At 43.3% G+C, this 27,657-nt stretch overlaps 1 protein-coding gene across 1 annotated transcript in view; it reads right to left on the bottom strand.

Annotated features, from left to right (window-relative positions):
- Positions 1–27,657, bottom strand: part of arfgef1 (ADP-ribosylation factor guanine nucleotide-exchange factor 1 (brefeldin A-inhibited)) — a 50,830-nt gene that overhangs the window by 2,212 nt on the left and 20,961 nt on the right. Inside the window, 35 exon segments of the mRNA XM_019363161.2 lie at positions 343–460; positions 1,646–1,784; positions 1,957–2,128; positions 2,226–2,365; positions 2,481–2,640; positions 2,817–2,889; positions 3,257–3,395; positions 3,616–3,751; positions 3,906–4,035; positions 4,273–4,403; positions 4,832–4,992; positions 5,140–5,312; positions 7,471–7,622; positions 8,050–8,219; positions 8,362–8,402; positions 8,571–8,661; positions 8,753–8,897; positions 9,217–9,375; positions 9,471–9,599; positions 9,701–9,852; positions 10,100–10,265; positions 10,406–10,490; positions 10,600–10,805; positions 12,149–12,260; positions 12,355–12,556; positions 14,798–14,906; positions 14,994–15,133; positions 15,421–15,520; positions 16,805–17,039; positions 20,815–20,948; positions 21,337–21,584; positions 22,178–22,303; positions 23,186–23,311; positions 23,314–23,542; positions 26,030–26,209. Coding sequence (XP_019218706.1) covers positions 343–460; positions 1,646–1,784; positions 1,957–2,128; positions 2,226–2,365; positions 2,481–2,640; positions 2,817–2,889; positions 3,257–3,395; positions 3,616–3,751; positions 3,906–4,035; positions 4,273–4,403; positions 4,832–4,992; positions 5,140–5,312; positions 7,471–7,622; positions 8,050–8,219; positions 8,362–8,402; positions 8,571–8,661; positions 8,753–8,897; positions 9,217–9,375; positions 9,471–9,599; positions 9,701–9,852; positions 10,100–10,265; positions 10,406–10,490; positions 10,600–10,805; positions 12,149–12,260; positions 12,355–12,556; positions 14,798–14,906; positions 14,994–15,133; positions 15,421–15,520; positions 16,805–17,039; positions 20,815–20,948; positions 21,337–21,584; positions 22,178–22,303; positions 23,186–23,311; positions 23,314–23,542; positions 26,030–26,209 — 5,109 coding nt within the window.

The raw sequence follows: 27,657 nt of genomic DNA on the forward strand, positions 1-27,657 counted from the left end.
CATTTCACTCGAATGTAATAATTTTGCTGCTGCTATCTTCAACCACTGTTTTCTCATACCATAATACTCAAGGAAAACATGATGATGAATGTAGTGGGATTAAGGTTTAGCCTGCTCAGTTTTGTCCCTCCTCTTCTGCACTATGTTGTATGCCTAACAGGATATGTGCAAGCATATGTAGCAGCACACATGGCCAAAAATATGCTTGTTTTGCCTCTGACACCAATAAAATACAAAAAAATTATAAATGCAGTCTGAAGTATTAAGCTACAGCCTTAAAAGGTCTTGTCTGTGTGCGCGCAGCAGCGAGGAAGAGCATCAGTGGGTGTTTTGGCTTCTTACCCTTTCATCACTGATCTTTAGCACCTTGGTGAGGAAGAGCAGCAGCAGGTTGGTCCACGCCTCTCTGTGGCTTTCTGAGGTCAGGGCCAAGAAGTATGCTACAGCCTCGCTGCACACGCTACACGAAAGAGAAGAAGAAATCTGGATTAACACAGTGAACAGAACAAGCCTGGAAGTCAAACATAGAAAAGTGCTTCTGATTCCCGTGTTGTTTTCTAACATACTGTAGCAAGGCAGCATCTGCATCCCCGCCTCACTTGTCACATGAAAAATTGCTGCAGTGAGGATGATGAAGGTTGCTCTAGCTCAGCGACTGCTAATTAAAGCCCCCGACTGAGGCTGGTATGAAAACAATTGGACGTTTTTCTCCACAGTTTAAGCTCGAGGAAAACTGAAGCCACCTCTGACCTTTCGTCTCTGATCCTGCAGCTGCCTGACAACATCCTCTTCCTCCTGTCCTCCCTCCTTCATACTCACAGCTCTCCAGCCTCTGTGGCCTAATCGCCACCCAAATCTGCTTTGGTCCCTGCGCTAATCAAACTAGCATGTGTGCTGCGTGGCCTCTGGTAAACAGAAAAAGTGCTTCTGTGGAGTTCACAAATAAGCCTGTGCTGCTGATGTGGTGTTTTAAATGACACACAGCAGCATTTCAGTGAATTAGGATCTGCATGCAGGCACTAGCCTCCTCCACCCGCATCCCTTCTTATCTCCTCTCTAATAATGAATGCAACTAGGAGAGACGAGCAATGATTCTGCTTCATCTTGACATCATCATCAATATGAAGGCGAGGCAGGGAGAGAAATGGGATGACAGCAGTGTGTGAGCCGTTGAATAAAGACAGTGTGATGACAGCAGTGCTGACTGAACAATGAAACATCTTATGCGCTGATTCCCTTGGATTCAAACATCACACAGCATCCACTTCAGACAACCTCAAAGCTGCTAACATGCTGGGCCTTCGCCACAAGTAACCAATTACAGTTACCGACATCTCAGCAACCCTCCCTAATGTCATAGCGACAACAGAACGACAACAGAACAACCCTTTCCTTCAGACGTCTTGGGCTTCATTTGACCAATAAAATAGTTTGTAACTACAGAATAAATGCAAATAGACTCACATACACTTAGACGAGGGGTTAAGCCAGTCCTTTTCCTTACAGTCTCTTATAGATTACTATAATAATATTGAGCCAATAATAAGATTTGGGATGTTTACACTCAGCTCCACTGACTGCCTCAGTAGATGCAACGTTACCGCTGCCCATCAGTGATACACTATGCACAGCATGCAGTCCTTACTTGAGCAGTCGTCTCTGGACCTCCTCCCAGGCGTCCCGGCGGCTCTCGTCTGTGTACATGCGAAACAGGATGCGCAGCCCACATGCCAGGCTGCTGGTCTCCTGCTTCAGGAGATTTGGCTTCGACTTTCCTTTGAAACCTTCAAAATGAACACACACAAGCAAGTGTTTACAGCTCAGCATATTAAAGTTTTTGAGTTTTTGTCTGTCAAACCTAAAGAGACTCCACAACCGACTTGGTGTTACTGTAATTTTTGACTACATGATCAAAAGCAAAGGAGAAAAGATGGAGGACATGTCCTCTCGCCCTACCTGCTTTCCACAGCAAGGTTCTTTGCTCGTTGTTGGAGTTGAAAGCCTTGGCAAAGTGGTGCGAGTCCAGCAGGCAATCCAGCAACTTAAAAAGCTGCTCAGAGGTCAGGTAGCGATACATTCCCTGGTCCTGGGTCTCCACGGAGACGTCTGCTGAACACACAGCATCCCGCTGCGAACAGACAAATGAATGATGCATTACTGTGTAACACAAAGACAAAACACAGCCGCATTTCTACGCGGGAGTGGGAGAAAACAGCTGTTTGTACCTGAGCAGCTGCAAAGTTCTCGGCATCTTCCTTCTTACTGGTGGCGGGGAAAAAGACGATGTTGTCGATGGTCTGGATCAGCTCCAGCTGCACGACGCACTTTATGAGCAAAGCCGAGAATAAACGCTGCTCCTGGATCTCTGTGGGATACGCAGGAAAGAAAATTTAAAAAAAAAAAGAAGTTAATCAGAAAATGTACGCAGGCAAAAAAAACACACAGGGGTCAAAAATCTCGGAGTGAAGTGGCGGACTGACTTGTTTGGGTCCTGCTCCTTGGACCATCCTCGGTCACGCCTGAGGCCGAGCTGTACTGACTCTGCCGACGATTCTCCATCGCAGCTCTGTCGGAGCTGCTGATGGAATGCTGGTCATCAGAGCGGGACTGGATGTCCAATGACTTCTGGGAAACTGAGTCCTGGGAGCAAAGTAAACAGAGGCACTGCTATAATGCAAGAGCTGTACGTGTAAATCAATCAGTTACAGAAAATCTAACTTGTGTTCTCGTGCAAAAAAGGAAAGCAAAAATGTAACAATTTTATCACCTGCAACAAGCACAGGAAAGAAATAATTAGTGATATAAATGAAAAATACCAGCTGTTTATCAGGCAGGCTCTGTGTTGATAAGTGCTCTCCCTCTGCCCCTGCTGGTCTCCATGTTAAAAGCCTTTGAGACAGGAGAATTAGTCACTCAATAAAACCCAACACATTCATCTTTTCATGCAGGGTAATAAACAACATCCAGCTTTCATTATAGAAAAGTACCAGAGACGGACGGCTGATTAAACCAACCAAGGTCTTAATTTAAAATCCATTATGATTTTTAACTTAATTATACATAATCTGAAAGAATGTGATTACACTGAATTGAGAGTGAAACATTAAAATCTAGATGCACAAAATGAAAAATTAAGACTTTTATTCTTTAATTCGATCTGCCGCTTTAATTTTGCAACTAAGCACTGCTATAAGAATAACCGCAGGGATTAAATGCTGCATTCAAAAGCATGGGTGTGTTTTTGGCAGCAGCTTACGCGTGTGGGATTGTGGTCTTGAAGATGTCTAGCATGCAGTTACATGTCTTGTCCCAGGTTTCTGGGGAAAACTTCTCTCCATTAAGGATGACCACATTCTCTAGACAGTTGGTGCCTGAACGGGCAAGCTGCTCATTATCTGCAGAAGAAGAGGAAGAAGAGAGAAGAGAGATGTTTCCTTATATTGCAATACCTAAGGGACTAACTGTGCAGCTAAACTACTTGACACTGACAGAAAGGGGGGTTTTCACTAGTCCGGCCCACCTAAGTGAGCTGTACACCTCTCTGCCCCTTTATTCTGCCACTTTTTAGATAATTCTGCCTGTAAACATTAACCAAAAAGAGGGATGCGCACTCACCTTGCTGCACACACCAGTAGAGCTGAGCAAGGATGTCATCCAGCAGGACGCCATTGAGGGACTCAAAGTATTGGGTGAAGACATCGCAGATGGCGTAAAGTGCGTGGTTGCAGGTAGTCGTCATCCACTCTGCTTTCTGAGGGCGCAGTGAGAACGTTTCAGCACGAGAACAAAAACAAATATACCGAGAGATTAAAGATTGTGTTCTGACATTTTCCAAGTGCATCTGGCTGAGCCGTTCAAACACAGGATGTGAAGCAGAGTTTGTGGATGAAAGCGCTATCGTGTACCTCAGTCTGTTGCTCGGGCAGCTTCATGTTGTCAAAGATCCTGAAGACGATTCTGAACAGATCCTGCCACCAGTGTTTTTCAAAGGTGTGCCCATAGGTCTTCATCACTTCAAACATCACTGTAAGCCCCCTGGGAAATACGCAGACACATTTTACTTTTCTTATTGCTATAGATGATGTGTTTTTAAGTCTTTAAAGTCTATAATCTAGCATTAACTCCAGATGTGCAGCAGGACTATGCAGAACCCCTGCAATTCTCCATTTCCAATCAGCTGAAATGTGAAAGCGTTTTAAAAGCACACTTGTGCATAAAGATACCCGCCCTATAAGCCTCTAAACAGCAAGCTAAAAGGTAAATCCCGCCTACCTGGTCCTGACATCCAGTTTACACCTGTTGATGATGCAGGAGAGCTCAAAGAGAATAGGGAACCAACCCCGCACCCACACACGGTCCTCAGGCGCTACATTCATATCATCACTGGTGTAGTCTTTGAAGGCCTGCCAGAGAAATAAGAGCCATGTTCACCACTGCACCATTTCTGCCTCAGGAGACAATTAATCCTCCCACACATCCATACATACTGTTCATGCCCCTGGTACGAACTGCACATGTTCTCCAGTTATTACGTCAAGCACAAGAAGAAGGTGTTTTTTTTGCAGACAGTAGTAAATGTAGGATAGGTTACAGAACTACATACATGACATTAGCATTATGAATATATATCTTAAATGCATTATCTTTAATAGTGTCTCTATATTCATGTCTTTTATATGACTTGAATTTTTGCTGCTTCAACCAACCATTAATATTCAGACTATCTGAGCTGATGCACAAGTCGGTGCATTTTGCATCATAATCAATCACAACACTCCTCACATACAGTATTAAATTAAGCAATCTGTATAAGACGAGGACTCGTATTGACCTGTGGCCTATCTGAGACGTATTTGGCGCAGTGTCGGATGAGGCGGATGGCTTCCATGCTGGTGTCCGGGAATGAGGCATTGCAGGCAAACTCTGACAGACACTTCACGGCATCCTGGAAGGAGTCGATTGTAGCCGCAAAGTGCTTTTCAAATACATTCGCTAGGAGGCAGAAAGAGGATGGGGATTAAAGCAAAATTAGAAGAGTGGTGCGGGTACAAGGGAAACACAAATTAAATCAGTCTGCTGACTACAAGGAAAACGGAAGTGGTTAACGATAAAATAAGTTGGGGAGGTTGTTGGACTTACTGACGATATGGCCAGTGGTCTGGAAGGCCAGCTCCACGATGCTCTCATCTTGGTCAGAGGCAGCCAGGTGGAAGACAGAGAAGATGTTTTTCCATCCTGAACGGATGTTCGCTGCCTGGGAGTTAACCATCTGGGCGATACAGCGCACCACCATGTCTCGGATGGTGGGAGACCTGAAGGGGAGACGGAGTAAAGAGGTGAGTGATGAAGCAGAAGGAGAAGGGGTCAAAACAAAGAGTTTATAAACCTGTAGCTTTTCTTTGGTTTGGCTTCTTAACACATACACACGCAAAAAACCTACAAATGTACTTGAAGTGTATTGGCCAGATGTGTCTGGGGTGAGAGCAACAAAAGTACAGGAAGAAGGTGCTGTGCTCTGGACTGCTGGAGAACATGCTACCCCTGATGCATCCCAGAATGCTAAGCATACAGTATGTGACTACTTTTAACTTCAGCCTGTAAGATGCACGTGATAGTTTGGTTGGATCACATTCACGCCATAAAGAAACACTCTTAAGGAGAGGATGGCCTTAAAGGAATAAAAGCCAACATAGCTCGTTTCAGGCAGTGAATGTGTTAGAGAGTTATCTCTGGGATGCCGGTGTGATAGCTCCCTCAGGACAAGGACTCCAGTCAGAGAGTGCGGCACAGAGAGTGCTTTAATGAACATTAACTGATTGAGCAGCAAAGCCAGTAGTACAGCAACTGGCCTGCTGTGGTTCTAAATAACAAGAAAACAGGGAGAATAATTACATGACAAATATAACAATCATTACTTTTCAACATCATACACCAATAACTAAATGCTCTGGCTTAATGAAATCTCACATTGGCAGGAATATCTGCACATCCCAAACAACAGAAAGGCCTAATATCTCAATATTAGTAAAGATCAGCAATTAGGTGGCCATCACAGCCCTCTAGTGGCCAAATAACCTAACTGCTATACACGATCGGACCCGAGTCAAAGGCTACGGTGGAAAGTCACATGCTTCTGCCAATATCAGTGGAATCTCCTAACATACTCCATATCAGGTACATGTCTTATAATGCGCTACCTCCTAACCTAAAACCCCTAAAGGATGTAAACAATATGTCAAAGTATAGATCCGTCTCCTCCTAGATAGCCTCAGTGGCGATGTATACTTTAGCAACATAATACCACAGCTTTCTAACAACTTCCCAAAATTAACGGCAGAGTTATATCCATCCTTTTAATTTGGGAATTGATCCTTAGAGCTAGAGAGGTTCTGAATCCCGTTTGTGCAGGAACGCACACGGCTGGAAATCGCTATTCCCCCGTGGTTAGCGCTCCTCTTAGTATGGCTAGACTGTCGTAAAAGCATGTGACATCATCACCCAGCAAACTATAACAATGAAACTGAAATATAAGGAGACTTTCTGACAGAATGCATCAAGGCACAGTATAAACTAAATAAGCATTATTTTGAACTGTGCATCACAGTAAAGCTACTCGAGTAGAGTCAAAGAAGAAAAACATGGAGCTGGTGCCTGCATAATTGTCCCTTTTACAGAGAAGAAAATGAATCCCTTCATTGATTTCAATTAGCTTTAAAGGCTCTTGATGACATCCACAGCCCTGTTTTCAGAGAGAATGATTATTCCAGCTTTGGCTAGAGTTGTGGCCTCAGTGAAGAGCAATCCTAATTGCTCCGTGGCTATGAATGAGAGAGGAGCTCTGCCTCCACTCACCATTACACACACCAACACAGAGGAAGGCAGCATGAACGAGCATGAGCGAGACACACTGCGCTGCAGGGTTTACGTGGCTGCCTGCCATCTCCTCTCTGTTGAAGCTCTCAGGCTGTTCAATCTGTGGGTGGATTTATACTTAAACTGCTACTCCTATTTCATATCAATGAAACGTGTGCTGTAGCGAAACAGCTTTCCTCTTTGACGTGCTGCGCAGCAGCCTTTACGGGAAAATCGGTCTCATTTATAAATGATAGCTGCTTAAATTCCAGCCGAGACCGATTCAGAGCAAACGAGGAAAGAGAGGCTTTTACGCGAATTCACTGAAAGGGTAATGCAAAGAGACTGAAATGGGTCAGCTGAAATGCTGGGTTGCTACTCGTCCCCACGTGAGAAAGCAAACAATATGCCAACTCACTGCTACAGGGAGGAAGGAAGGGAGGAACAGAGCTGCAGATGAGGTTAAAGGGAGGGGATTGGGAGCGTTACTTCATTCTGTGTGGGCATCCAGGAACAAGGGCGATTCCCAACTTGTCTTTGCACCACCAGGAACTACAGATTTCCACTTACAGAGTTAACGTGAGCACTCACTCACACATGATTGCCCTCCCTCTGTACCTGTTCTTCTTCATGATGTGCTCAAAAGGCCTCAGAAAGTCTTTCTGGAATCTGAAGTTAGCCAGCTCCCCCTTTTCCAAAAACTTCATGGACAGCTGCCGAAGAGAATCCACCGCAAAAATGGCCACATCTTCATTGGGATTGCACCCAACCTACACAAAGACAGAACAATATTATTAACACTGTATTATTTTTCACATTTATTTTTCTCCTAAATTCAGCGCATGATGTGCAGCTCTCTGAGATCACACTGTTCCTTTAGTGAAACTTGGAACTGAAAAGTAAGCCTCTAACATTTCTTGAATACACTTTTCACATAACAGGCACTCCTTCGCCAAAATCCAGGTTGTAGCAGCGCCGTGAGACTCGAATCTTGGTGAGAGACGAGTCTTTGAATATCAAAATGCCAGAATTTGGCAACAATCGGTGTTTATCATTGCAAAACAGAAAGTGGGAGAGAGAAGGAAAACAAGCCTTTGTAGCTCAGTTCCTGCAGACCTTTGGGATAGATTTTCAAACCAAGTTTATGGAGGACCAAAGCTTCCAAAAAGTTATCTGAGTTATCTAGTTCTCGCTCACCTTGTTAAAGTGGTCTCCAATAACCTCCCAGATCCTGGACCACTGCAGCCTGATGCGACCCATGTTGTAGTAGGAGATCTCCACTATCTTCTGCAGGCTGAACATACGTGGGTGTGTGGGCGAGGCCAGCTCATCCATGGACACGGCGCACAGCCAGCGCACGAAATCAACTGATGAACGGACAGAAAACGTTGGCAATGAAAAGCGGTTTGTGCAGGCTGTGATTCACGCCAATCAAAAATAGCTAGCATGTACCTCTGCTTGTAAGCAATAAGGAAATTACATGTATATTGCTGGATCAGCTGGACTCACCTATTGCATTACCGTCCAGTCTGGTAGAACCTGTGAATATCCTGTACAGAAACACAAATTACTTAAGAGCTGCGCTGTGTTTTCATTTCTTTTTAGTCCAAAATAAAGGTAGATAAGAGGATGTGATCCTTGCTACGTTCATTTACTGCATGCTCAGTTTAAGGACGTTAAAATCTACAAATAAACAAACAAGAGCAGGAGGTGCATACCTGTCCACAGCCACCACCACACTCTGAGAGCTGGTCTCTCCGATGGACTCCTGAATGCTGGCAATCTGCTTACGGTCCACAGTCCCTCCAACTGCAGAGCAAAACACAGATGGTTGTTAGGCTGATTTAGGCTTTAACGTTGGTCTTTGTGTGCACGATGCATTCAAATGATGATCGCTGACCTAGACCCAGGTACTCATCGCTGCTCTGCTCCTTCGTGCTCGCAATGAAGCCCTCTTTGCCTCGCACCGTCCCTGAGATGTAGCGTGCCTTGACCCCGGTACCAATCAGCTGAGCCAGCTCCAGCTGACTGATGCACTTCAAGATCTGCAAAGAGAAACAACAGTGAGATATTTGGGGAAAAAACAGATGCAGAAATGTAGAAAGAAGTTAAAAAACAAGCAAGCCCAGCAGACTATCATATGTAGAATAAAGTGGGAAAAGGGTAACACCAAAATTCTACAAAATGTGAGCTATAAACAAAGTAAAGACAGGTCTCTGCTCTGTTCTAGATATACAAATTGATATCCCAGAGGAATCTGAGGCTCGGGAAAGATGATCATTTAAATATGAGATGAATTATAAAAACATTGGTTCCTGCGAGCCAACACAAACGCCAGTTTCATGTGACATAAGTGGAGCGAACCTCAAGCCAGGAGTTTCCCAGATAGTTTCCATCTGTGTGGGCCACAGTGATGAGGGTCTTGATAGTGTCAATGTTCTTCTGCTTCATTTCTGCAATGCCTGAGGTGGCTGTGAGCAGGGTGAACCTGGCCAGAGCCTGCACATATGCATCCCTCTCCAACTGTGAGAGGCAAAATAACAACAATGCTTTGGGTCAACGCGCTGCCAGGTCGGTAATACGGTAAGGCACTAATCCTCCAAAACAGACTGCAGTACCTGTATGGAGAAGATGCACGCGATCCTGATGGCACAGCGGATTCCTTCAAGACACAGCGAGGCCACCTCGGTGTCGTCGCAGTCCTGAAGCCCCACGCTGAAGGCGGCCAGGAAGGGCGTCCATGCCAGCTGAGGACACAAACAAACAACAACGACAAGGAGGATTTGTTTGCAGCTGTGTTTGTGCCCAGCTGTGTCTGAAGCATGTGCGGATGCGCTGGCGTTATTACCTTGAACATGGGTCTGACATGCTCCAGATGTGTGGCACTGGTGAAGGGAGCCTGCACGTGGCTGACGGCCTCCATCAGAGCTTTGGCCGTCTTGGCCATCTGCTCCATCTCCAGGTTGTACAGCAGGCGCCTCTGCTTCTCGCTGGCCACACCTGAGCAATAAACCCCAGACAGTTTATTTTTTTTAACAGAGATTAAAAACAACTGCAGCTTTTCTTTTAGCAGCTGCCGCAAAGTGTAACTCAGAAGTGTTTTTCATAAAATAACTGATTTCTGAGAGCTCCAAGCCTCATCCAAAACCATTCCAGCAACAAAGATATCAAGTAAATGACTCTGGATAATATCTACAATCTCCTTTTTCTTTACACCTTTGAGAACTCTTCCAGCACTGAGACTCACTTTGCTTGTTGGATTTCATGGTGAGCTCTTTTGTCTCCTTCATGGCGATCTTTTTTCCCGCGATCTCGTCGTAGATGGCTGAGAGATATTCCTCAGGTAGGTCTTTGCTGTCATTGATGCCCCGGTTCATCTTGATGTATTGCTCTTTTGTCATTTTATTCTTAACCTTTGCAGATAACAACAAGGATTCGGGTCAAAAGCTGCTTATTTAACTTCTGTGATTTATGCTGAACGGATATTTAAGGGAAGGACTGCTGTCTAAACACATCCCCGAAGGCCGCTGCCTCACTGAGGTGGAGCGCTCACCTGTGGACTGTGAAGGTCTGTTGTCAACATAATGATTGAGTAGGCGAGGACATACGCAGTGTCAGCGCTGGCAAAGAGAGTTTGCCTGGGAAATGGACAGGAAAGCAAGGGTAGGAGAGCAGATTAATTTAACAGCACGGTGTGTACTGACCACAGAGAACCGAACGCAAGCATTTCCAGAGTCATAAACTCACCCCTGGTTGCATTCAAGATATCTCGCCGCAAATTTCTCCATGAGCCGGTCGATTTTCTGGGCCTCTCCGGGCAGCCGAAAGCCCTCCAGGAACATCCTCAGCGCAGAGACAAAGTCTTTGCCCTGGAAGTCCATTTGATCCACGTAGGCGTACATCACCTCTTTATTGAAACGGTCATTATCCCCGAGGAATTCTCCCACTTGAGTCTGACAGAGCAAAAGAAAGCAGAGGCTATGTGAAACGTACCGCAACGTAAAACACATATTTAGCATATATCTGTGCTGGTTCTTATCCAGTGTGTGTGGGAGAGTGTCTGAAATAGAGCGAAGTTCTGAGATGAGATTTCTTTTCTAATGAGATGGAATGACCGTAAATGTGCCAAAGTTTGTCTTTCTCTGGGAAATTTCTTAGTAATTAGCTGGGTCCCTATGTGTTTGTATTGCTTTTCAACAAATGTGCAACTGTGCAAAAACTTATAGGTCTAACTGTATTAACTATACATGTTCTTTTGTAGTGCTATTTATCAAGCTAGATGCATTTGGTGGGAGTTTGCGCTGCAGAAACGTCTGCCTGCTCTTGAATATAATGGAGCTAAATGGCACTCCCCTTGTGATGCACGAAGCACCAAAAATACATCCGACAAACTCAGCACCAACATTTCTTTGCAGAAATAATGATCTGGTTGCACAAAAAAGAAGGGGGTGTGACCAGTTTTATGCAAACAACATTTTTTTCTACTGGGCTACAAATGCCAATTGCATCACTTTGCAGAGGCGCATGCTAGCGACAGCAGGACAGGATGTAGACTTTAATAGTATCCTACTGTAGCTGATCTGATTGGTCAGTAAGTGGTGATTTCATAGCTGCTCATCTTTAATCTCAAACCTATCATGTTCCAGAGCAGGTTAGGTTGGCAACATGTTACCATGGCGATGTAACCCAGCAAGACGTGAACAACCTTGATAGTCCAGAAAACTCAGGGTTAATCCTGAAGTTAAGATAGATTAGCCAACTCCTGCTTCATAGGACAGGCTGTAGCGTTAGCTTGCTGCACCCTTGTTCTGACGGGCGGATGCAGGTAACAGAAGAAAAACAGTCCCTGCATGCCATCTCATATGCCATCTGTTGCAATCATATTTACAATATTAGACATACTTCTTAATTTCACATCTCAGCTTTTGTTAACGATTCTGATCCCCAGATGTTTGTGTGGGGAACTCACTCCATGCTACTAGAATGAGCCATTTTCCTCCCTGCCATAACTTCGCTTGAGTAAATCTCATTTGTACTATTTTTAATAACACCCCCCTCTGACACATACAGCAACTGTTCTGGCACCATCAGCCGTCGGTGACTGAGTATCGTATTCGCTTAACCTGGTCTTGGGATAACTCTGTAATCGTTACACCTGCTCTGAGATCACTGTGCGGTTTGTGCTTCTTCACTTCAACATGCCAAAAGGCTGGACCCAAGTTTGTGTTGTGGTGTGAGCAGAGAAGCAGATCTGTACTCGGTTTTAGCTGAAAGTAGGAACCACATGACTTCTTACCGAATCGAGCCTCTCCTCCTGGTGCAAAAACTGAGCAAGGTCCTCTGGGGTTGTACCCAGCATGCCTTGCTCCTGAAGGTACTGGATTCCTCTCTTTGGTTTCTTGTTAAACCTATGGAAGACCCAGAGAAGGACAACTTAATGAAGCTAATGCCACAGTTATCCGGAGGATAAAATGATTACTCCGTGAAAGCTGCCCCCCTTACAGGTCGATGCCCTGCTCGATGATCTCCTTTTGCTGCTTGAGCACTTCAAACTGCTCTGGGTTGTCAGTACCAGACATCTGCGTGCTGTAGCTTCCGATACCGGATGAGGCTGTGGAGTCCAGAGAGTTAATGCTCCCATAGCGGTTTATGGTCTCCGGAGCCTTGGACTCTGTGCTCTCTTGTTCTGATGGTTTCTCTTGGCCTGAGGAGCAAAAAAGAACGAAAAAAATACGCCAGATAAGACAACGCAGAAGGGACGACAGATAAGTGGAAATATATGATAATAACAGAAAAAAAACCAGACTCTATCATTGCAACTCCCAGCAAACATCACAGAAGTGAACCCTTTAATTGAAACTCTGGCACAAGCATGGCCTCAAGGCTAAAAAAAGAGCTAACTTAAAGCTAGTACTGCAGGAGACAAACTTCAGTCGTTTAAAAGGGGGAAAACTGGACCAAAGAAAATGACTCCAAGGTCTACTTAATGGGGGTTTTTTTGGCAGGGAGGGTATGAATGCAAGCGTTACTCGCATGCGTGCACAATCGCAGCTTAAAGAATTCCAGAAACACACATTTATTCACACTGACATTCGGAGCAGGTGCAAGGCAGGAGGGAGGGGAGGGGTATTATAAAAGGTGGGTTATCTGAAAAGCTCCAGGTCGTCAAAGGGAAAGCAGCCAGAACTTAGACACCAACAGAGGTTGGTTTTCTTAAGCCTGCTGGAGTAAGCTCAGGGATCTGCTGCTGCTGGAGCGAGTCCACGCTGTAAGACGGAGGGGGTCTGATTACCTATCGGAAACTCTTTAAAACATTCAGGACAAAGCCGCAGTAATGTGAGCTGGCAGTCTGTGTCCACTCCCTGGCTTACAGAACGGAGGGAAAACAATGGGGGAACACAAGCTGTGTGTCGGGGAACTACTTTATAACGTTTCCATCAAAACTAACCAGCAGCATTTTCACCTATTAGTAGTTGTGGTTAAATTCAAACACGGTTTCTGTTACAAATCTAGGGTGTAGCTGGGCAAAAGGAAACTCTCAAACACAAGCTATGTAACGCAACATTAGTAGAAAACTCCCCACGGACACAACGGGTGTAAAACGAGCGACACAAACACGTTCCAGCAAACACTCCATACCGCTCTACTGTTACCTGCTCTTGCTTTGAAGTCGTTCACAAAGGAGAGACAAGGGACAGTTTAAAAACAGTGGATGTGTATATTGTACTGCTATACTCTATGACACTACACAATCCAATGCTTTGTAACCACAATTCATATTCCAGATTGTAAAAAAGAAAGAAAACAGTGAAAACTTCTCTGTCTGAAATTTAGTGGCAGCCTGCAGGGCAAACTTAACATTCAAAATTCAAATACTAACCTATGAGTTTCTGCTAGACTGCAATAGCATAGATTGAAATAGAAAGAGCGCCACTGTGAGCGAACACAGCTGCCTATGCTGGTTAGCCCTGACAGCCCAGCCTGAGGCTAGCCTATGGGCTGCTCCAGAGGGCTTCTGGGATATCTTTCCAGTGCTTTCACGCAGCTGTACTCTTCCTTAGTTTGAGCAAACAACAGAAATCCTCCGATGCGCTGAAGACCCAAGGGCCAGTCTGACACTGAAGATATGCTCAGTATGTCATGGAGGGTTTTTTTGTTCCCCCCGCCTCAATCATGGCTCGGCCTAAGGTATCGTTCTTTTCAGGATTAAACCTCCTGGATTAGCCCGTCTGCGCTGGCCTCTGGGCATTATCCCGCTGCTTCGAGCGGTGGGAGCCGAGCTGACGAACGTTTGCATTTCTTCTTAAGAGTTGTAGCTCTCCCAGATGAATGCCAGCTGTCCACCCTGCCTCTGATTGCAACTATGCTGATGGAGCTTTATCGCAAACCAGTAAAAACCTTTAAAAGCCCAAACTATTAAAAAATTGCTAGAAATGTCTAAATTTTGGAAATAGGAGCGTTTATCAAACCATCTGGCAAACAAAATAAAAAATATTCAATATTAATTAGCATATGAGTGTTTAATTAGCATCATATTTCCTACATCAGGTGGAGGATTGAAAAAGATGGAGGCTACAAGGCAAAAAATAAGATAAAGGTACCCATACACTTCCTTTTATTTAAGCTTTAATCATACATTCAAAGCTCATTCTGAAAATTTCAGTAATATTACAACCTTGTGTCCTGATGTATTCATTCGTGTTATACGTTCTGTATTCTGCAATTTAACCAAACAGTCTTCACTGTTATTTTTAAGGAACTACTACACCCTCCCCTGCAGTAACACATAGTTCTGTGTACAGCTATCCTGTCTTGGATTGTTTCAAACTACCAGCCAAACACTGATCAGTGTGCAGAATAACAATGAAGAGAAAGGTTAAGCCTTGTATTCAGATCAGGTCTGATGACTGCCAGACAGTTTTGATAAAAGACACGAGTGTCTCACCGAGGCTGGTCTGGGAATTGGGGTTGACGTATTGGTCTTTACTCCACTCCACCATACACTTCAGGATTGACACTAGACACTCAAGGCCTTTCTTTCTCAGGGTCAGCTCCTAGAAAAGCATCCCAAAAAATGTTTCAGCCCAAGATTGTGAATAATAGCAATAATAACTTTAAATTAAATAAATAAATAAAATCACCTGCTGGGGGGTTATCCCAAGCTCATGGCCTCCACGACCTTGTGCAATTTTCGAGAGGTCGTTGACCAGCCGTTCAAATATGTTAGCAGCATTCAAGTCACAGTCATAGTTCACGTAGATGTCCACCACACTCTGGGCGTCTGATGGGACAGATGGGAGCCAGATGGAGAAATGTGGAGGATGAATCAATAGGCATACATATAAAAATAATAATTAATCATTAGATGAAACTGGAACTTCGCTAGGACAGTCACGTGAAAAAGAAAGTAGTTTATATGAGGTATTATTAAGCATTTCTGTACAGCTAAAAACTCATTTGACAAATAGCAGATGTATCTGCACCACATCTAAAGCCTCCATATAGGTACTTCTATTTTCTATTTTCTAAATGACACAAAGAGAAGTGAAAATCGAGAGAGAAGCCAACCTGCACATATTCTAGTGAGGGTTTGTATGACCATCCATTTGTGGTCATAGGAGCTTGTGGACGTCTCAAGAATATACAGGAAAATCTCCTTGAAGAACACCTGTTGAGAGAGTTCATGTGACAGTGTAAACATGAATCACACACACAAGGAGAGGAAAAAACAACCTTCAGTTGCCTGCATAACCAAAAAAAAGAAAAGAAAGAAAGCCCACATGCAACCCTCCAGAAGCAAAACACGATTCCCCTCGAGTGGATACAACAAATATAGCAGGTGGATGTCAAATGTTCAACAGTTACACTCAGAAGAATAAACTGCAGGCAGAGGAGGAAGAACGTTACAGCAGATATGGTAACAGCCCGTCAATATCTCGTACCACTGAAAGATGCTAGATTTAAACATGAAAGATACACATATATACTGACAGTTCTTCACTGTAAAAACAAGTCGACCAAAATTATTTTCTCTTTTAAATGTGGCGCAATTAAACATATTTGTCCTTAGTTTCCCCTCGTCGTTTAACACCTCAATTGTTCATTTCCTGTGTTTCCTGCACAGTGAACCAGCTGCCAGATGAACTAGTTGGCTGATGAACTAGCCAACTAGTTCATCGGGTTTTCCCTGCACATCTAAGTAAAAATAAAAGAGAAAAAAAATCCTAGCTCTACTCACCACGGGAAAAAAAAGGAAGATTTCTTTTATTACTCACACATTTACACCTAATAAGGATTTAAGTGTGCCGACACAGGTCGCTGCCTTCCTAGATGTTACCTCGGATCACTGAGCTGGACTTCATGATTGCATTTTTAATACAGTTATCAGACAATAACGCAGCTTACAAGTTTAATAGTAAGTAAGACCCCAAATAAGAGGGGCTGTATGTCTTTGTGATGAACCTCTAAGGTCTATGGATGAAGCCTGCTAACAAAGAAAGGAGATATCAACTGAAAACTCTTCTTCTGTCACTTATATAATCGAGATGACATTGACTGAAATGCCAGACTTAATGCTTCAAATTGTGTTACCACAATCACCTTTTATATACAGTTTATGGTCAATACTTTCATAAACTATATGGACAAAAGCACTGGGTCACACCTACTGTTAGCCATGCAGTGTGCCTTTACAAACACAACTGAATACGACTGTGATGCCGTGACAGAAAGGAAATGGAAGCATTTAGGAACCGCAGCAACACAGCCATGAAGTGGCAGACCATGTAAAGATCCCCCAGTGCCGTCTCTGCTGACTCAATAACTGCAGAGCTCCTCTGGCATTAACATCAGCACAGGAACTGTGTGCCAGGAGCTTCATGGGTTTCTATGGCCGACAGCTCTTGTGTAGGAGACCCAGCGCTATTGTCCAAACTTAAAGCAAATGCTTTACCTCGATTTGCATCTTGAGGTGTGTCTTGAAGTGAGAGAGGAGAGTGAGGAAAATGGAGAGAGACAGTTCGAAGACCTCAGGCACAGAGGAGACCCCATTCTTGGACAGAGCCACACACAGGTACTGCTTGATGGCGTTTATGAACATCTCGTTGGTCTTAAAGATGGGCCCGGCGTTTTGCAGGATGGACAACAGCAGCTGGAGAGACAAGACCTTCGACCGCAACTCGTGGGACCTGAGACGAGGAGAGAAAAGAGGAAGTTAAAGTTTGATGAAAGCAAGGGGAACAATTGATTCCCCTTCGGAAAGTTACAAAATCAAATTAATCCACAACAATAACATAAGCTTGTTATCATGAATTGACTGTCTCCTTTGAATAGAAAAGAGGGCTTAAATTAAAACACAGAAAGATACCCTGTGCAGTGGTTTGTTTGTGTGCACATATCGATGTGTGAAGCTTAACCTCCATATACCATTTTATAGATCCAAATCTGCAATAAGGCTCAGCGCTGCATAAAACAACCAAAAAATGTATCTAATCATCTGCCCAAGGCTTTTAACCATGAAATGTTTTTGTCACAAAATGCTCTTGGCAACCAATAGAAAAAAAAAATCTCACTAAAACAAAGTACCTATAAGTGACATGATCTGTCCTTCAAGCAAAGTTATTCCACAAAGTGGGAAAAGTGTAACGCACAATAAAACTAAATCATGCTGCATCTCTGCATCACGGAGTTAAAAACTTCAACAGCCATCAAAGAAATGCTCGGGCAACCAAATCAAAGAGCCCCTGCGCGTATAGCCTCAGCCCGTCTGAACTGTTATTCTGCAGCAGCAGGACGAAACGACTCAAAAATCACACTTTCAGCTACTTTATATTCTGGGTTTGGCTGCTTCTGTGCAATGTCTTCCATCTCTGGCAAGCAGACAAATTAGGATTTATGTGGCACAACAACAGGGTGCCTCTACTTCTTTTTCAAGAGCCAAAAAATATGGAGCAAAGGAAAACATACTGCTTTATCGCCAACCAGACTGTTGTGAAGAAACAAATGCAATGTTAGTACAATGCAAGAAAACTACAACATTAAAAGCATTAAAATAAGAAACAGATGAAATACAACAGAAACAAAACAAACAACAAAATAACAAGTTTGATCTCAATGGGATAAATTAAAAAAATAATCAGGGGACAGTCGTAGAGGGTTTAATTTCAAATGGATGTCCTCAGATTTAGCAGGTTGGCTGGCAAACACTTGCTTACATCAGGCTCTTTGTCATAAACTGTATATAAAAGATGGATGTAGGCAGGTTTTTGTGTGTGATTGGTTCTTGAACATCTTGTCATTTTTTTGAAGCCAGAGCTCAAGAGACTTAATCTTTCGAGAAACAGAGGCCTGCATCCTTATACTTACCCTGCTTTAGCATCTGCTTTACTCAAAATTGGGTTACAGTTTACAGAATAGACATCATGTTGCATATAATAAGCCCTTAAGTAACCAACTGAGACTATTAACTCAAGAGCAAAGTATTTACCGAGGTCATAACTCGAGTGAGAAGTTGTATCTTTTTTCTCACTGACTTCTATTCAAGTAACCTCGTTTTTGGCAACAAGCGTCGCCCGCCCTGGTGGCCATTTGAAAAAATGCAGGGTTAAGACAGCTGGCCTCCCTTTTCATACCCAAAGACTACATCTGCCTTTATTTTAAGTTTATCCCCCTTAGGATATCCAGAAAAGAGTAGTTAGCACATTGGTGGTTAGCAAATCTAGAATAAAAATCAAGTATTTCTTCAAATTTACAAAATAATAAAGTAGTTTCCGATGGTGATAATGATAAAGCAACACTTTCGCCTGTGTGCTCCCTCATGACAGAGTGACAAAGTGTGACTCATGAGGCAGAACAGCCTTGCTAGGAAGGTAAAAGGTTTCTGTCTGGCACTGACATGGCACATCAGTGCTGAGGTAACTGACGTGGCCTTCATTAGACACACACACACACACACACACACACACACACACACACACACAAATGGGCACAAACACACAAACACCATTCTTTCTTCTGAATTTTCAACATTTCCATTAAAAAGCTATTGAACAAAGGACTGAGATTGCAGTTCATTTCACCGGTTTAAAGTAAAATAAAAGTGACAGATGATTAAATAAACGGAACAGTAAACAAACCAGCCAGCAGAGCCTGAATTGAGTTTCAGAAAGAAAGCAGATGCGGGAAATCCAGTTTCTCAAAAGCTATAGCCATCAGGTCAAGCCAAACACGTGCCTCTTTTTGGAAAACCAGAGATGGGTCAGAAGAAATATTACATGAAGGCACAAATCTAATTTTACTTTTCTGCTGTTAAAAAAGGGAAGCAGTTAAAATGGGATGAAACCAGGAAGTGATTCAGAAAATGCTGAGTGATGGCTCATTGTCTGCCCTATCATCATGTATCAGAACACTGCAGTTATCATGGGAGCGATCCTCATTTTAAACCATGACTCACGTTTGTGCATGTCTATCCCAAAGATGAAACAAAATAAAAACCGAGGCTTTTCATTGGGGGCTTTACTAGAAGCACAATACATCACTAATTCATTTTATTAACAAGCAAAGGTTTTCGAAGGAGAATGTCAGCTGTAAAGCATCCAAATAAAACAGATTTTCCACATTCTTTTAGATAAACACATTAAAAATTTCATTTATTTGTCAATAAATGTCAGTAATATGTTCCTCCACTGCAAACTAAGTAATCAAGATTGGGATACAGATAGAAAATAGGTTCAAAACTATTTGGATAATTCATTATTTCAGTTGTTTAGCAGCAAAAGTATTTTACAGTTAGGTCTTACAGTTAATCACTCAGTCATCCATCCATCCATCAGTAGAAGTCAAAGCAAAGACCCAAAGATCTTCCTCAAACTGACCACCTCCCCTATTAGGTCTACAGGGGGACACCAACGCGCTCCCAAGTCAGAGATATAATCTCTCAAGTGTGCTGGCTCTGTCCTATGGAAGCCTGTTTCCGCCACTAAAGAAAAAAAAAAAAAGGATCCATAATTCGAAATTTCGACTTATTTTCTCGAAATTTCGACTTATTAAACTCGAAATTTTGAGAAAAAGTAACTCGAAATTTTGAGAAAAAGTAACCTGAAATTTCGAGTTAGCGCTGCCAATCAGTAATCTAAGTGAATTACGTCATTTCCTTGTTACCCGGAAGCTGAAGCCCTCAGGTAGAAATGCTACAGCTAAGCTACCAGTATTACATCCAGTCATGAATGCACAGATTGCTGAGTGTTTTCAGCGTGGCTTCAAAAATGATGAAATCCTTGTGTTATAAGCTGAATCACATGGCGTTACTATCAGCAAATGTACTCGTGAAAGCGCCAATTTGTTGCAATCCGGTTTTGAGTGTGCGTTACTCTGCGCCATATGCTTCCAGGTAACAAGAAAGTGATCTCATTCACGTAGATTACTGACTGGCAGAGCTAACTCGAAATTTCAAGAAAAATAACTCGAAATTTCGAGTTATGGATACTTGTTTTTTTGTTGTTTTTTTAAGTGGCGGAAACGGGCTTCCATACTGTCCTGAGGTCTCTTCCTGGCAGGACATACCCCAAACACCTCACCTAGGAAGTGCGGTGCCACAAGGCCCAGCTGTCCAACCGACAGGAGGGGCTGAAGGGGTTTGGTGCTATGTGGACCGAGGTGGAGCGCTTTGCCGATCCTCAGTTATTAAACCTGACTTCAAGAAAGTGAAACCTCAACTGCCTTCCCGACATAATTTAAGAGAGTCTGCTTGATTGGTTTTCACAGGCATGAAACCAAACAGAAGTCATTTTATGTATTTTTTACCGCTGTGTCTAAAACTCAGCATTATTTCGTACCTTTCCCTCCCAACACAGCATATTTCTCTCACTTTTTTTGCATAAGTCAAAGGAGTCGAAAATATTAACCAGAAACAGATGAACCAAATAACACACAAGAGCAGTCATTATGTTTAATTTGTATCCTTACTTCGGATCAGGTGGCCCATCTGATAGCGGTTTCATTGACAGCTTGCAGAGCGAGCGAAAGACAAGAAAGGCATCTTTCTGGAGGATGTGGGAGAATTTAGCACCTGGCGGCTGGCCCGGTGCTGCTCCTGATTCCTGCAGACAAACCAGAGAGACAAAAATACTTTTTAAAAAAATGCCACTTTCACTCTTTATATCCTGTTGAGTGCTTAACATAAACTGTGTGTGATTATGAGCTTCCAAATCTATTAGATTTCTTTAACAGCAATCACTGAGGAGTGCAATCCTGCATAATTGCAGAGGTCACATACAGCTGAATGGAAAAATTTTAACTACATAAGAATTGTAGAAAATAGCTATTTTAGCTTAATTAAAAAAAACAAAACAGGTATTCAAAGTGTGTGTGATGTCTTTCATCATGCTTTTGATTCAAATAGGGTAACAAAGGTTCACAGTCAAAGCTCAGATCATTTGCAGGTGATGCTAATTTGACATAAAGTGAGCAAGCTGCGTTTCCTGATACCTGAGTGTCGTTGGATGAGACGGAGAGTCTGTCATCAGGCAGCGAGGGGGTGAAGCTGGCAGAAATAGGTGTGCCGGGGATGCCGTTGGCATGGACGTGCTCGCTGTCGCTACCCACAGTGCCCTCATCCTCCAGGGAGCTCTGGGTGCCCTCTGTTGCTGCTTCAGCAGGCTCTGACTCTGCTGGCTCCCCCTCGCCACCAGACTCCTTGGTGTCAGAGCACAGGTTTGCTGGGTCCAGGCAGTGGCCTGCAGGGTGGAGTTGAATCGACAGGGGTGATACACTAATCTGTAATCTTTAAACACCTTAAAATGATCTACAAAAAGCACACAATTTGTTTTTTATGACGAGAAAAGCATTCTAGATTTAGTTTGACGACCTGATGAATTACAAAGGAAGAAGACGGCTCTGGAACATTAACGCCATCTTTCATCTGAGGTTAGCAAAGCAAAGAACTATTCTTCTGTGCTCAAAGGATTTTTTTAGGTTTTTTAACCTTTTGCCCACAAAGAAAGAGCTCTTTGCTTTTTCCATACACCTCCACGAATGAACCGTGGAAGTGTTGGGAGGAGAAATTATAAGATAACACTCTTCTTACTCGCCAAGTCTGGGGTAAGCTTTGCATAACGGCTGCAAATCTGCACAGGTTTTTGAGAATTTAAAGATCTCCTACTCCGACAGCAAACTGAAATCTACTTTCAGGAGTCGGCCTGAATAAAGAGCAGCTGGTTGCAGTGCTTGAATTTACTCTTCAGTCAGCCATTTTTCTCATGACGTAATTAGTCACTGCCTTTAAAAATAAAACACCGACTTAAGCAAACAAGCGAAAAAGAAATCTTACCTCCTGCAACAGTATTGACCACCTCTTGAAGAATACTCTGGACAATTTCCTGGGCTTTCTCCTCATAGTTTGGGGTCTCCCTGTCCTCGTCCTCAGCTGCCTCTGCATGCTTCTGGGCTGCTGCGCCTAAATAAAAACATGGAAAGTCTGAGTGTACGCCTTGATACGTTGTACATGCAGTCCTGTGAAAAAGAAAGTTCTGTATAGAGTCCTGTGAAAAGCTAGAGGCTGGAAAAAATGGCTTTATTAGTCTCTCACGGTATTGTGGAAGAATTTGGCCCACTCTTTTAACAACATTGCTTCAGTTTATAGAGGTTTGCAGGAATTTGTTTATGCACAGCTCTCTGAAGGTCTCACCACAGCATGTGAGTCAGGCTGAGGTCTGGACACCTTGATTCTTTTCTTCTTCGGTCATTTTGTTGTAGATTTGCTGCTGCACCCAAATCATAGTCACCACAGGACTGCCGAGAGATCTTTTAAAACCGCGTGTGGAGTGCAGTAAAAGGGGCCAGCATGCAAAAAGTTACAATGTCACTAAAAACCAGTTTTTATTCTCCTCTTCAGTAGTTCCCTCATTAAAGGAGCTTCTGCAACACTGTTTGTAGTATCAAATATCTGCAACAGAAAACGCTGGTTCTTGCAGTTTTTTAAAATTATTACACCAAATTGCAAAGCATTTTAAGCACGAGGCTTTTACAGTGTGCATTCAAGGTGCTGTTGACTCTGGGCAAGTTGGTACAACTCAAACGACATGCAACGTGCTCTTGAACGTTACGCTGTGTGCCTGATATATTTAAAGCGGCAGTTAAACAGCACTTAGCTGTGAGAGAGTTGATCGCTTTACTGGCCAAACATGGTATTTAGTGGCACAGGGAGAGATTAAACTTAAAAAAAAAACATAAAAGCAAGATAATGGGTTCATAATCAGGGAAGAGATATTTTGTGATTGTCCGTGTCTACTGACAGAAAAAAAGGAAATGGAAAAAAAACCTCTGTGTGCAGCCTTACTTTCTGCCGCTGCAGTGGCTTGGTCTGCCTCGGTTTGTTCACTTTCAGCCACGCAGAACTCTGAACCGTTTTCTGGGTCTGGGTTCTCTCCCTTCTCCTCCTGCTCCCTCTGCTCCTCCTGCTCTTTGGGGCAGACCTGCCGCTGCTCTCCGGGGCCGGTGTCGAGGGCGTCGATGGGGTGGACGGGGTGGTGATGCTGGGAGTCGGAGGGGTGAGGGGCCCGTTGGCCTCCCGTGTCGGACCCTTCGCCGGTGAGTGAATGTGGGTCTGGTGCTGGGCGGAGTCTGGCTCGGTGTGCTGAGTGACTGGGGAGTGCTGCCTGTGCCGCTCTCTCTCCAGCTGTTTTGCTTCTTGCAGCTGTAAGCAAGGGTGGGGCCCACACACATACGCGCACACACACAAAACAAAACAGCAAAGCACACATAGACAGACAAAACATGCAAAGAACAGCAAAAGCATCATAGAAGACAGACGCATGCAACACACACACACACAGAGGAAAAAAAGGAAAGGTTAAGCATATAAACAAACTCATCAACAATTACAAGTCTGATCAGCCTGTCTACATTCCCTGAAAACTCACTGAGCCACAACACTCCCAGATGTCAAAACAGAGAACAAAAGATGACTACAGATTGTAGGTTTTTTTTTTAAGTACAAAAAAAGCAGTACAGTTTGCCAGCATACATCAGATGTGTGTTCATATGGAGATGCGCATGAAAATGCACGCACTGAGAAGAAAGACATGCCATTAAAAAAAAAAAAAACAGCAATGAGACAAACTTCGAGGAATCAGTTCATGCTGGCCCGTGTGAACGGGGTCTACTCTAACCTGCCGGTGCTGCAAAGTATTTCTGGTGGAAAAATGGCTGTCCCGGCTGATATGTCACAGCTGACATGTGCAACCGCTGCTTCTGACGGGGAGCGCCGCAAAGTGTTGCCATGCTTTAGCCGGGCAGGGCACAGGCCAAAAGTGGGTCATAAATCATTTGCACATGCTCATAATGTAATCAAAAAAAACATTACATGTTTGTGAAAGTTGTGCTGATTGCATCCTGGAAAAGGTTTCTGAGAAAACAAAGAGATATTTAAGGAAAAAAAACAGTTTAACACTTCACTGCTTGACAGCAAACATCGATCCGTACGAGGAAAAAAACATAACTACGAGCAGCGGAGATTCTCTCAGCCGAGCTAAATTAACAACAACCCAACGCTGCATCTTGCCATCTGAGCGTGCGTGCGAAGATTTGCTGACAATAAAGGTTAAAAGGCAAATTACAGACTCAAGAGTCAAAGAGGAGAGGCGCAGCAGCTTGAAGGGGGGGACGTGGGTTACAGATGAAAATACAAACTGTGTGACACATTTACCAAACAATGGTGATCTTTCGAGCGACGGCGGGCTCTCTTTCAAATTCAGAGCTTTAATTAGAAGAACAAATGAGCCAAAATGAATTTGTTTCAATTAATTAGCCTGTCTCGTATCCATTACTAGCCATAAGACATAATTACACTATCAGTATTATGACATTCAATCATTTGATTTTTTTGAATTCTTACAAAGCAAACCAAAAACTGACTCCTCTCATTAAACTCGTGTCTTACTCTCAAATCAACACTCGACAATTAAACCAGACTGCAGATCTTCTCGCATTAAATGTAATCGAATAGATTCAGTGACACGGCATTGCGAATGAAACGATTAGTATTGAATACGAGTGATGGACAGGACGAAGGCGCCTCGACTGGGACAAACTAAGCTCATTATTTAAATGCCACCTCAGTCGGATAGTGAACGCTGCACATGAGCGCGTTTGCGTGCCTGTGATCACAGCGTGCAGAGTACTTCTACACACAGACACACAAAGTGGCTCTCCCTGTGCAGCAGCAGCAGCACAACACTACGCAGGCAGTGACAGCACAACAATAGGCCTCTGCCTCAAAGTCTGCCTCGTCTCCCGACTCCTGCCTCGCATTTCTCCGTCTGACTCGGTATCAATGGCTCATTGTTCTGAAAGGCGTCTCAAGAAGCAAAGCATAAGAAAACTCGTCAGGAATGAGACGGGCGCAGCTGACCTGCCTGTACAGCGTTTACCGCGCCCAGGTGCGACTGTAAACTAAAATGTAAACTGGTGCGGGAGGAAAGCGAGATGATTTGTAGGCAAGTCAACAGAAGCCACAGCAAGCATACGGTGGAAGAAGTGCACAGCATACCTGCTCCTGTGCGGTGCAGGAGCAAAAAGGAGGAGAGAACGGATGAGTGCATGAATGGATGAGTGAGGGAAGGAAGAAAAAAAAAAAAAGCTCTAATGCGCAAACACAGATGCACAGAGAAGAGTTTAGAAGAGGTCGGATCAGGCATGTCACGGCAGTCCTGCACGCTTTACCTGGCGGTCACGCTTTCTGGAGGCCAGAGACCAAGATAGCCTGTGATTTGTAAGCTATGTGTCCAAAAGGAAAGGAGGGAGGCAGGTGAGGAAGGGGGAAAAAGTGTCATTCAAAAAGAAAAAGATGACATTAGAGCAAGCTTTTTTTTTCCCAATAACTAAAATGTCCCTCTGGACACAAAGCAAACAGATTTTAATTAAATCTGGTGGCTCGAGTAAACCAGCCACAGAAAGCAAAGACATTATTTCCAATCCACTCTGACTCCAGATTTGACTGCAGCATAGATTTGTTTAGGCTAGCGCTATAATTTATTTAATACTCATATTAGCTTCACTGGCTTTTATGCATTAGTGACAGCATTAGTGATTCAGACAGCCGCTCCAAAGATGAGCTGTCCATGGTTTCTCTACATAAACAGAATTCTGTGCGATTCAGTGTTTACAGAGGCTTCGAACATACTGCTTGGTTCTCCATGCGTGCGAAGATAACGTTGAGCATCTGTGTGAGCGTGGCCTTGGCTGTGGTCTGATTGATGAGGTTCTTGCTGGCCAGGTAGATGTTGTAACAGGTGCGGACGGCCTGCAGAACAGTACCCTCGTGGATTTCTATATGCTGAGACGTCACCGCTGTCAGGAGAGCCTGAAAGGGAAGACCGAAAACTATCATTAACTGCTGACGCAGGATGAGAAAAAGCAGAGAATTGCAGCTGCGCAAAAAACCAAAAGCCAAACACTGATGCAGTCAAGAACAGCTGGACATTTCAGCAAACTTCCAGCATTTGAAATCTTAAATGCAAATATCTCTTAAAAGTATAGGGCTGTGCGATATGACCAAAATCTCATATCCCGATCTAAGACATTTATCGTCCTGACAACTATATAAATCACAAAAAATTAACATTTTTCTGTAAATTCTGTGAATCTCGGGCAGCTCGACTTGCGTTTAGTGTTTCCAGCTGGGCGTCGTGTACCTGGAGTCAAATGTTTTAACCGATGAATTAAACTACACATTTTTAGACATAGGTTGTAACGGCCGCCGTTTTCTTTGTGAGTATTTATTTCACGGCGTGCTGCGGGGAAAAGCCTGTTCTAACGTTTGAGTCTAAGGTTTATTTTTAGCACCTGACGGCTCTTTTTTGCTTCTCATCCGTAAACTCTCTGCATACTCATTCACATGATTCAGTTTATTTTGAAAAGTCTCAACAGGATCTTGAGCTTTATTGTGAAAGGTTTACGTGGAAATCAAACAAGCAGAGAGCGGAGCCACGCGATGGTTTAACCATCATTGTTGCTAATGACAACACGTAAAAACAGGCGCTTGTCCGTCCGTAGTGTGGTTATATTAAATATAAGAGAAAGAGAGAACTTTAAGAAATTAATATAGCCACTACATTGACCATCTAAACGATGAAAAAATATTGCTGTAAACAGTTTATTTTGCAACACCACGAAACAAACGATAGCATGATAGGAAACGATAGACGTTCTTATATCGTCATCCGATATATATCGTTATGTCGAACAGCCCTACAAAAGTATGTCAGAAAATGTAGTTTATTGAACTCTTTCTGATGCACAAACTTCAAATAAACTCATAACCTCACAGCTACGAGGGAGGAATCCCCGCTCACAGACCCAAATAGGGTCACTCGCAGGTGTAAAAAAGGGGAGCAGCCATGAAGCTAAGTGAAAGTCTTTAAAAGCAAAGTCACCGTGGCTTTGTCCATTTTTATATAGTCTATCAGAACAACACAATACACCACAAAGCAGGGACAGCAAGTTATTAACAATAAATATAAAACAGATTCACAACTAATATTGAAACTTAAATAGTTGCTACTATCATTGACTTTGTCAGATAAAAGTCTCCGAGACAAAATGAAAAAAATCCAAGTAATCATATTTACAATATAATGACAGATTGTTTTTCAAATGACATACATATTAATAAGGTAAAATAATATTTGTGTTATTAAACAGTCCAGCAGGATTATCTGCTGCAGCCACAAACAGCAGGTATCATTAAAGATTACTGCAGATCAAAGCCACATAAAGACACAGATGTGGTCTTTTAAGGAATGACTGTTG

Source organism: Oreochromis niloticus, linkage group LG9, assembly GCF_001858045.2.
Source record: "Oreochromis niloticus isolate F11D_XX linkage group LG9, O_niloticus_UMD_NMBU, whole genome shotgun sequence".
Lineage (NCBI taxonomy): Eukaryota > Metazoa > Chordata > Actinopteri > Cichliformes > Cichlidae > Oreochromis > Oreochromis niloticus.